The 11503-nt window shown below is 48.5% G+C and overlaps 1 protein-coding gene across 1 annotated transcript in view; it reads left to right on the top strand.

The window, feature by feature from the left end:
- The first annotated feature begins 6370 nt into the window (after positions 1 to 6370).
- The window catches only part of ARK2C (arkadia (RNF111) C-terminal like ring finger ubiquitin ligase 2C), an 89789-nt gene continuing 84656 nt past the window's right edge, over positions 6371 to 11503 (top strand). The window contains exon 1 of the mRNA XM_081150179.1: positions 6371 to 6523. Within this exon, the coding sequence (XP_081006305.1) occupies positions 6463 to 6523 (61 nt within the window). The 5' untranslated portion in view covers positions 6371 to 6462. The remainder of the gene's footprint in view (positions 6524 to 11503) is intronic.

The raw sequence follows: 11503 nt of genomic DNA, 5'->3' as shown, positions 1-11503 counted from the left end.
CAGAAGGAGATTCATTATAAGGGATTGGCTCTCACGATTACAGAAACAGCAAAGTCCCGTGGTCTGCCATCTGCACGTTGGAGAACCAGGAAAGCTGACGGTGGAGCTCTGGTCCAAACCTGAAGGGCCAGGGAGCAATGGTCTAAGTTCCAGTCCAAGTGTGAAGGCCCAAGAGCCAGGACCCCCATGTCCCAGGGCAGAAGACGGGTGTCCCAGCTCAAGCAGAGAGAGTGAGTTCACCCTTCCCCTGCCTTTTTGTTCTATTGAGTCTCTCAGTGGCTTGGATGACACCCACCCACATGGGTGAGGTGATCTTTTTTACTCAGTCTACCAATCCATTTACTCATCTCTTCCAGAAACAGCCTCACAGACACACCCAGAAATAATGTTTTACCAGCTCTCTGGGCACCCCTTAGCCCAATCAAGTTGGCACATAAAACTAACCACATATAAACAAAATTGGAGAGAGTAATATAATGAACCCTTATGTATCCTTCATCCAGTGTCAACAGTTAGCAACTCAATGCCAATCTTGTTTCATCTATACCCCTCCCGCGGGGAGAGGTAAGAACCTTCCAGACATCATTTACTATCACCTGTAAAGCATCTGCAAATATTGAATAAACATAACCAAAATACCATTATCCCATCTGTAAAAACCAACATTTCTTTAATATCATTAATATCTAGCCAGTGTTTGCATTTCCCCAATTATTTTTTTAAAATATGTTTGTATTGATTTTTTGGAGAGGAAGAGAGAAAGAAATATCAAAGTGTGAGAGAAACATCAATTGGTTGCCTCCCACAAGCACCTCGACTGGGGATCAAACCCACAACCTGGACATGTGCCTTGACAGGGAATCAAACCGGTGACCTTTTTGTGTAAGGGACTATGCTCAACCCACTGAGCCACACCAGCCAGGGCTTCTCCAATTATTTTTATAGCTTATTTGTTCTAATCATATTTCACAAAAGCCTGAATATTGCACTTGGTTAACATGTCCCCTTTGATTCTATACATTCCCCAACCATCTCCTTTTTCCTTCATAATTTATTTTTATGAAGAAAATATTTCTCCCATAGTTTCCATCATCTGGACTTTGCTAATTGAACCCCAATAGTATCTTTTAATGTGTTTTTCTGTTTCCTGTGCTTTCTCTCAATTGGGAATTCAGTCTAGAGGTTTGATTAGGTTCCGGTTCCATTTTCTGTAAAGACTACTTCTTAGGTGCTGGTTTGTTCTTCTATCAGGAGGCGAGTCTTTTCTCAGTGTCTCTCTTTTGGTGATATTAACTGCTATTGATGGTCATTGGCTAGAACTATCATTTCATTAAGATGACATTTTCATTATATCATTTCTTCTTCATTTACTAGTCAATACTTCTATAAAGATGAACTTGCCCTCACCAAATATTTCTTTATTCTGAAATAGAGTTCTTAGAAGGAAAGGCAAGATACACACTTGATTCTTTCTATTTATCAGCTGTTTGTTTTTAAATGATTTCCTAGCATCCTCAAAAACAGCTGTTTCCTAAGAAAGCCATCCTACACCATTCCTGCTTCCACTCCTTTCCCAGGGCGCAGTCACAGGACCCCACCTCACTGCCAGGGGGTCTGGGGTCTTCAGCCTTGAACCTGGGCAGCCAGGTGCTCAGACATTCTTTCGGTCACAGTGGAGAAGGATCATGGGCCCAGGTTCCACTTCATTTCCTGGGGGCTGTCCCCGTTTGAGTGCTGAGGCAGTTCCTGGCACACAGGCTCTGCTTGGTGAGTGTGCATCTAGTCCTCACTGCTCCTGTCCATTCCACATCCCAAACTTCCAGCTCAGTGCAGGGCACTGAGCTCCCTCCTACAGCTTCACTCAACCCAAGCTGCTGCTTCTCCCGGTCAGTTCCTTCCCCCTCCGTAGCCCCCTTCCTCCCTCCTTCCCTCCCATTTCCTCCCCTTCTCTTTCCCTCCCCCTTTTGCCTCTTTCCAACTCCTCCTACACTTACTTCTGGGCCTTTGCTCATGTTTTGCCCCCTTGGCTCAGTGTCTTCCCATTTTCTCAGCCTATTAGAAATGGACCCACCCTTTAGGGTCCTCTCCTTCTGTGCCACTTTAACTTTCTTCTGACCCCCCATCATTCCTGGTTATGGACAGCCCCTCTTGAATCCCCCTTCATTTCTTTGTGATTAGGCCCTGACTCCCCAGTGACTGTCAGTGCCTGGGGCCCTGCCTCCTCTGCAGCAGGCTGCACCTAGACCCCCCCCCCCCCACCATATTTATCAGAGGGCTGTTTGATACCAATCTCAGGAGTGCACTGATTGAAGCACAGCTGCTTGTACTGATGTTGTAAACTGTATCTACCTGATGCGAACACAACCTGGAGAAGAGCAAGGATTCTGTCCTCAGTCATGGAAACATTTTCTTGTCTACATGACAAGATTTATTTCCATTTGTTGATTAAAGGGTAATGGTGGTCCTACCTCAGATCTGATGTTGGGCTCTTGAAACAAATGCTTCTGGGCTTCGCTCTATAGGAGCCTTTCTGCAGGTGGTCAGAGTGGAGACAGAGTGAGACACCAAAGTGTGGGGCATGGTTCAAGCTGACAGTGCTATTTCTACCTTATAGGATGGGTCATGTTTCTCCATTTTGGATCAGAAATTATAGATTGACCTTCACCTTTCATTTTTTAAAATATTTCTTCCTTAGTCTTACATGCTAAGCCTGCAAACATGCTCTAGGTATTGGTTTTGTCAGGGAGTGGGAAGAATATACAAAGAACTCCCCCCCCCCCCCGATGAATGGCTTATTCCTACAAATCTTTCTATTCTCAAGAATCTGCTTTACTTCTGTGCACTTCAACTAATGGGAGTGGGAGTGGAAAACAGTCGTCTCAGCACCATGGAAGAAGATGAAAAGTAGGAGCAATACTGGGCTGTGTGATGGGAAATGTGGATTCCAGTTCTCACTCAGCCAGGAATGGCTGCGACCTTGTTCATAACCCCACTTCTGAGCCTCAGTCTCCTCGTTTGTTAAACAGGGACGGGCAAGATGATAATTAAGTTTCATTCTTGGAGACACCACTGTATTTACGATTCTAGAATTCTCTGCATTATTTACAGACTCCATAGCCATCTTCTCATTTGATTCGCACAACGAACCTTTGAGGAAGGTTTACAGGGATTAGTATTATCCCCATTAGATAGGTCAGTGCGCTGAGGCTGAGGAATGGTACGTGTTTACCCAAAATTTCCTTAAAAATGAAGCTCTTCTTCCTAATCCACAGTGATTCCTTCTTAGCAGGAGGTGCATGCCTGTGTGTGAATGTCAGTATATTGGTGAGTGTGCGCATCTGCTGTGCTTCTCTGACATGGGAATATGAAGGATGCAGTTAGTAGGTGGGTTTCCCTTGGTTTACGGGGCTGGCCTGTTCCTCGATGATTGCTTTTGTCTGATGGACGTTCCATATTATGGTATAACTTACACTAAATGCAATAACTAGGCAATTATAACTAGGAACGGGAGGGCAAAAGGCAGTGGACAAGGGGAGAGAGACAAGGAAAGGGGAAAGAACTAAGAGCTGAATAGCCAGGTATATTATTCTATGTACTCTACAGGTGTTAACTTACTTGGTCCTCATATGAATTCTATGAGGAAGATTGCTGCAGTCATGCCCATTTTACAGATCTTGAAACCAAGACCTAGAGACATTGAATACATTGTCCAAGCTAGTAACAAATGGCAGAGCCAGAATGTCAAGCCACGCAATCTGATTTCAGAGTGTGTATCCCAGGCACTCTGCAGTCAAGGTCAGCTTGGGTAGTCATAAGCCTTTGTGACCTTTCTTTAGGGAAGATTAAAAGAAAGAACAAACAAACAAACAAACAAAAACAATACCCACCAAAAGCTGGCAAGGTTGCAGAGGAATCAGCACACTATATATTGCTGGTAGCAATGTTGGGTTTAATATTTTTATAAAACAACATGTGGCAAGAGCCATCAAGTTTTCCACACCTGTCAATTTAAGAAAACCAATCCTAGAAGTTGATTCTCAGCTTATAGTTTAACAAAAGCAACAAGTCATAGGCATGAAGTACAATCTGCAAGTAATGGAAAATGGAGCAAATTAAGTGTCTAGGAATAGAGTATAATTAAGAAATTTCACAATACACTCACTTGTTGGAATACTATGAAAACACTTAAAATGAAAATTATGAAGATAATTATGTAGAAGGACAGGGAAATTTCTGGTAAAGTTTTAAGTTTAAAAAGCAGGATAAAAAATATGCAGATTATGATGATGAATCTGATATATAAGCATATTGACAAAGCTTAAAATAGAACAGGAAAAAATTCTAGTAGGCAGGTACTAGTTCAGTCTTTTCATTTTTAATATTTTTAATGGTGGTGACATTGTGTTTATTTGACAGGTAATGGAAAAAGGAAAGAGTTGGTGGCAGGATTAGGTTGAAATGATCTAGAGTGAGGCTTGGGACCATTGGGAAGTCTCCCCTGGTGACCTTCATCCCTGAGTTCTCTGGGGGCAGCTGGGGGTGTTTAGGGTGGGGAAGAGAATGTATGTGTTTGTGTCAGAAAGATGTGCACTGGGATCCTGCCCTGCTGTTGCCACTGGGAATATGGAAACTGTCTTGGCAAAACTAGGCTATGGTTTTTCCCTTTGAAGTTTTCTCCTTTGCCTCATCTCGCTTCTGTTCTTCATTCTTCAAGTCTCAGCTTAGAAGTCACTTTCCTGGAGTCAACTCCAACTTCCCTCACTACCACCAGCCCCCTGGGCTAGGGGCCCTCTTAGTTGTCCCTTCCCTAGCACCCTAGGCTGTGTCTGTGCCTGGCAGGCATTATGGTGATTGCATTTACATTGTAGAGGCCCCCCTGGGCTGTGAGGGTTGGGGTCTCAGGAGGATCTGCATCACCGTCCTTCCCCCTGACACAAGCACAACGTGTATTCAGTGAATGGTCCTCCTTTTCCTCATCTCTAAAAGGGAGGCAGATTGGGTTGAATTTAGATTTCTTCCGCATTCTGTGATTTTACCATCTACTTTTACCAGATTCATTAAATAAAGGAGCGAAAGGGGTTTGAAGACAAGTCCCAATGCAGGAAATGGCCTCTGTCTTCCCCTGTGGATTCCCACCCTGCCCACCCCCAAGCGTACCTTGGTGTGGCCTTGGTGTGCCCTGCCACCTGATCTGAGGGCCCTGTTGGGAGCTTTCACAGCAGGTGGGCTGGACCGGTCTTAGCAGTCCACTTGCCACCAGGGCTGCAGGGCGACTTTGCTTCTGCCGTGCTTGTACCTGGAAGGCCAGCCGCAGGCCACACGCGACAGCGTGCTGTGCCTCCCCGTGTGACTGTGAAGAGTCTGGTTGCCCTGATGTCGTGTGTGTACCTGCCTGCTGTGGAAGTGGGCGTGTCTGTGCACATGGCTGGTTGTGTCTGTGTCAGAGTGGGGCGAACGTTGGCCGAATGACTGGGTTTTCTGGGTGAGCGTGTCTCTGTACGGAATGTGTGCACATACCTCCGTGGACGAGTGGCTTTCAATTCAACAAATGATTATTGCCGGCTTTGTGCGACAGCCAGGGAGCGTCATATCTACACTGTGTACATATCTGCATTTCGTGTGTCCCCTCTGTGTGTCTTTGGGAATGTGTTCTTGGCAGGCACGCATGCTTCCTGCGTTAACAAGGCTTTTGGTGTGAGCATGTCTGTGTGACACTGCCTTCGTTCCGTGTGCGGCTGCTTGCCGGCTTTCCAGCTTCGCTTGTGCCCGCAGTCAGGCTGGGCACGTGCGCCAGCCTCCGCGCGCAAGTCCCCGAGTGACCCGTGTGCAATGTGCAAGGACCTCCGGGTCGCGTGCACTTGGTGCTCTCGTGCCTGTCTCCTCGCGCGCACGAACGCACCTCCACACGTCTGAGTGCACGTCCCGCTCGGTGTGTGCAGGTTGCGTGTGCACGCCGCCCGATTTTGTGTGCAGGACGCTTCACTCCCGCGTGCTCCGGCCTGCGGGCGACCAGGGATCCGCGCCGGGCTCCACGCGTCCCCCGGGGTTGACCCCCGCCCCACCCCTTCGCGCCGGGCCCCAGGCCACCGCGATTGGCCGCCCGCTCCCTCTCAGCCGTCACCCTCCCTCCCCCCGCCACCCGCGCGCCCGCGGTCCCCGCTGTCCCCCGCGGTTCCGGCGAGGCCGCGCCGCGCCGCGCTCGGCTCCCATTGGCTGCGCGCGCCTTTGTGTGGCGGCAGCTGCGGCCCCAGCGCCTTTGAATGTCGAGAGGGGCCGGGAAGGGAGCCTTTCCATGGGCCATCTGTCTCCCCGCCAGCCGCCGCCCCGCCGCCGCCCGCGCCCCGCGCTCCGCCTCCCGCCCCGGCGGCTCCCGCAGCCCCGCCGCCGCCCGCGCCCGCGCCCCGGAGCCGCGCCACAAAGGGCCCGCGCGCAGCCGCCGCCGCCGCCGCGCGAGGAGCCAGGATGGTCCTGGTCCACGTCGGCTATCTCGTGCTTCCAGTGTTTGGCTCTGTGCGAAACAGAGGTATCGCTTTTTCTTTTCGGGGTCCGCTTCGGAGCGTGGATCGCCGCAGGCACCGGGGCGGGAGCGGGGGCGGGCACCGGGGGAGGCGGGGGTGCTCAGGGCACGCCCGCGGGGCTGCAGGGCGAGCGGTGGCTTCTCCCCGCTCCCTTTTGGAGGGGCCCCCGAGTGTGGGAGCGGCCGCCCTCGTGGGAGCTTTTGCAGTGAAGTTAGGGTTTGGCGAATCTGAGTCCCTCCCTCCCCAGCCCCATTTTTTCTTCTTTGCGGCGGACGCAGTCCCCCCAAGTCACAGCCCCTTCCCCTAATTCCTAGCCCTGTGTGATCGAAAGGCGGAGATACCACGACTGTGTGCGCGCGCGAGTGCGTGTGTTCGTGTGCGTGGAAACATACTTGGTTTTCTGTGATTTGCTTTTTTTGAGGTACATGTGTGTTTTGTGTTATTTGTGTTCGTATTTCATTTTTTTTTGGCCCTTGATACCGATGGCTGGGTAGCTGCGATCTGGTATCGGCCCGTCCCGAGCCCCAGCCCCCACCCTCTCGGGCACTTGCACGATTTCCCAGCCCACCCTTTTCTCCCTTTAACCCTTCCTGTGTGTCTCCCTGTGCTCTCCCCCTCCCCCCATTGTCTGTATGACAGTTGCGTTTGCGGGTTCCAAATGCTTGGGGAGTGTGTGTGTGTGTGTGAGTGAGTGTGTGTGCAAGAGTGCGCGCGCCTCGGAGAGTCAGACGTGCACTGCTGTGCACCCCCGGGCCCAGGCGGAGCCGGGGGCCTGGCCCTTGGGTGCTGCCGAGTGTGAGGGTGAGGTGGTGAGCGGCCCCAGGCCAGGCCGCTGCCGGGCAGGCGTTGACCAGGCTGCAGGCCGGGCGCCGGCTTTGTTTTTAACTGTGGTACGTGGGGAGTGTTTGCACGCCCCCTTCCCCACATCCCTTTCCCTCACATTCTGCTACAATAGCTCGAGTCCCCCCCTCCCATTTCTTCCATTTTCTTTTAATCAAAAATTCCCACCTCCCCAAGCAAATCCGAGATGCATTTAGATTCATTTTTTTTTATTCTTTTTGTATTCTGCTTCTGGACTCACATTTCTCTTCTTGGAAATGTTTCTTCTATCCTCTCCCACTCCACGTCTGCTTAAATCCCTGCTGGCTAAGGCCCTCCCCCTCCTCCTCCCTCACGCACAGAATGATGTCTTCCCTCTGCTACCAGGGCTCCTCCACCAAGACTGGGGGGGGGGGGTCGAGGGGCCAGCGCTTTAGTGCGCCCCGGGGGCCGATTGGGCGAGGGAAAGGAAGCCCAGCCCTCTTTCTTCCAGCCCAGCTGTCCCCAACCCCATGCTTCTCCCCAGAACCTAAAAGGCAAGGTTGACCCTCTTAGGCCTGTTTGAACCGCAGTTTTTTTTGTGTGATGATAGAATGATGACATTCTGCATTTATCAAATCTTTTTTTTTCTTCATTGTGTAGCTCAGTGAATGGTCAACTCGCTGCTGTGTGCGCTGTGACCCTCTGCCTCCGCATTTAGCTGTATTGTGACACCCCTCTTAACCATCTCCTGTCTCCATCTGAGGAAGGCATTGCTATTTAAGCGGCAGTATCCCCTATCTCAGGCCAGCTTAGCCCTTGGGGGCGGTGGTGGAGTGGGTGTGTGAGGAATAGGAATGGGGGGCTGGATGAGGTCTTCCTTGAAATGCCAACCTCCCCTCCCCCAAATCACAATTATGTCTTATTACTTGGCATTTCCTCTGAAAACGGGTGTGGAACATTTCACTAGGCAGAAATTCAAAAATGATTAAGAAGGATGTTGGGCCTGAAAGTATAATTATCCTGATTAAATCATTATCATCCTCATTAATACCACCGATCTCTAAATACCATTGCAGGATGCCGAGTCCATGTTTTGAAATTCAAATTGCTCAGCTGCCTTTAAATTTTATTTTTAATATCCCCTTCCCCCACCCCCACCCACCCCCCAAAAAAATCCAACAAAAAAATTCTGCCCTTGGATGAAAGTTTACTTTCATGGCAAACACGCCCACAGGAAATTCAAGGGCTGAGAGTGACTGGGCTGTGGGTAAAATTTAGCACAATGTGATAAGAATTCATGACCTTCCGATAGAGGATACTAATGCTTAACCCAACAAGGTCCTAAACCACAATCTTCTTGTAAAACTATTAGATAGTCTGCAAGCTTAAATCTGTTCTTTTTAGTTTCCATTGTAGTAATATAGGATGTAGGCCATTTCAGAATAGATGTAGAGAAATAACCATTTTTGTATCTTCATCTTGTTTAGCCGAGTACATTGCACTGTAAATCCCTGTTAAGTGGATTCCTTTTGCCTTGGCTTGGAGGCCATAGGACCCCATTTCCCACTTATCTGGGTGGCCATCAGCTACCTTTCTGGCAGCACCCAGGCATAAGTGACCAGGTCACATTTAGTGGGAGGCAAAAAATAATAAATATATACCTATGAAAATCTTGATGACATGACAGCTGCTGCTACTCTATAACCTCTGAAAATTTGGTGCAGCAAGATCCCTGGCTTAAGGGGGAGCCATGGCCCACGGTGTCTTAATTGTTTAATGGTACAATGTCAAGAGCATCTTTGGACATCTGCCCTGGCCCTCGGAGCTGCCCCTTTAACAGCCGGCTTCCTTCTGCCGCCTCACCGGCCAGACCTGCTTGAAACAAAACAGAGCGATCATGAAAGAATAAGGCCCCTACTTCGAGGGCCCTTCCAAAATAAAGTCACAAGCGGCCTCCCCAGATTGCCATGTGGCAATCTGAAAGGAAAGAGGGGCGGGGAATAAGAGAAGGAAACAGAAAGAATCCCCAGCAAAATGGTTTTCCATTAAACAGGGATAGCGTGTTCTGCTGTGCTGAATTACTTCCTGTTCTTATTTTGTGGGTAATTTTTTTCTGTATCAGATATCCTTTTGGTTGTGTATCTTTTTCACCTTTTCTTGTACTAAAACTAAAGCATGATCTGTATTTTTTTACATCCCCCAGTTGACAATGTACAGCGCTCGGTTAGAGATGTTACCCTGCTGAACCGTACTGTGGTCGTGTAGCCCGGGCCATCTGCTCATTGTACGCTGCTTTTGTTCTGTTGCCCTTCGAAGCATGGTGGGCCCAGCCTTTTTTTTTTTTCCTTTTTTCCTTTTTTTTTGTATCGTGTGCATGACAACATTGTTACACACAGAATCCACTAATACTAATATACAATCTCTCAATAAAGAACTAGTTTCCTATATTAACCTAGTGTGCTTTTTCTCTTGCTGTTTCCCCATTTATTGTCGTATCCTGCTGTTTAGATATCCCCCCCCTTGCTTTTCTATCCCCACCCTCACCCACCCACCACTCCCACCTCCCATTGTAAGATTCGAGTGAATGCCTTTTTTTTTTTTTTTAAACTTTTTTCTTTTGTTTTGTGGTGCAGATACGGTGACCTTAATCTCAACCGGTCCGTATCTTTTTACAATAGACCTCTGAGGTGATGGGAGGGGTCACTTGTCCTGTCACACCCAAACAGCTCAACTGCTAGAGAGAACCCCTATCTTTGGCCACCTGTGTAGCTAGCAGCCTCCACATTTCATCTTGGTTTCCAAGTTACACGTCACTCGGTTTGTGATGCTGGTGAAGAGAAGGGGATATAACACTTAAGTTGAGAAAAGGGATACTGTTCTTAACTAGCAATCTTGTAGCATTTCAGACTTGCCTGAAAAACCCATTTTCAGTTGTGTTTTAACTTTTCCTTTTACTGTCTCATTGATTTACTGTCCTTCTAAATCATGCTGGTGGGGAGGGGGGACATGTTACATGTAGTTGAAGCCATGATCTGGAATTTTAAAGTACCCTCTTCTGTGTGCATATTTACATTCTTGGGACTGGCAATGTAAGGTTTGCATTGAGATCCTGCATAAGGAAGATGTTTGAAACAGAAACCAATTCAGATCACCCCTGCATTCATCCCAGGGCCAGCAGCCTGACCTGTTAGCACAGGAATAAGAGGGTCTGTGCCCTCTGCAGGCCGGGAGCCAGTTAAAGCTGATTATAGCCGAGTCCCTGACAGCTGCCTCATCTGTGGCCCTAGTGCCTCTCTTGAGAAAGAAAGCCAGATCTCTTGGCATTGTCTAAGCGCATGTGTGTGTGTGTGTGTGTGTTTTGGGGGAAAGGGGGGATCAAGAGGGAAGCCTGGACCTATATGGAAATCGAATTGGAAGAAGAGTCCTTAAAATGTATCTTTATCCATAATTACATTTGAGAAACCAGTGGAGAGGTATTTTTCCCCCCTCCGAGTGGAACCCAAATTCAAGCATTTGTCAATTACACCTATTCAATTTCAACCCAGAACAAGCCTTGCTAAATGAGGCGTTTTAGACTCAAGGAAATCAGTTGATTAAAGAAATTCATGGTTCCTTCAAAGGGTCATCATTTTGGAGCCGCTTTTCCTTGGGCTGACATGCCTCCTCCTCTCTCCTCTGGGCTGTCTCCGGGGCTTGCCTCTGCCCCTCTGCCAGCATTTCCTTCCTGGGCAGGCGCACCCCTGCCTGACCACAGTGCTTCCTTGCAGTCTTTGTGGCTTGGTGGACTCTCTCCTCTCCCCCCATGGCTGCCCTTGCGGCTCCAGCCCTTTGTTCTCATGCTCTCCCCAGCCGGGGTGGGAAAGCTGAGCTGATTTACTGTGACACATGGACACACATGGATGTCCCCAGTGGAGCTCATGCTGTAGTTGTACAAAAAGAGATATGCAGGTCTTCCAGGATTTTTCTTTCTTTTCTACGCCTCCTCCTTCTTTCATTTTTGGTTTACATGAAACTTTTAATTCTGTACCTAGTTTAAGAAATAAAATAAACCACCCTCAAACCAAATTCAACAATAATAAAACTACTCCAAATCAGGTGATCACCCACATCTTTGTCCTAGGAAGCTGTGGTTCATTTGATCAATATTAACCAACTCCAAGATTTTATTTTTCTAAATTAGTGTT

This window comes from Miniopterus schreibersii (genome assembly GCF_964146895.1).
Source record: "Miniopterus schreibersii genome assembly, chromosome: 10".
NCBI classification, from domain to species: domain Eukaryota; kingdom Metazoa; phylum Chordata; class Mammalia; order Chiroptera; family Miniopteridae; genus Miniopterus; species Miniopterus schreibersii.
Note: the sequence above shows the minus strand (reverse complement) of the source record. Positions and strands in the feature narration are given on the sequence as shown.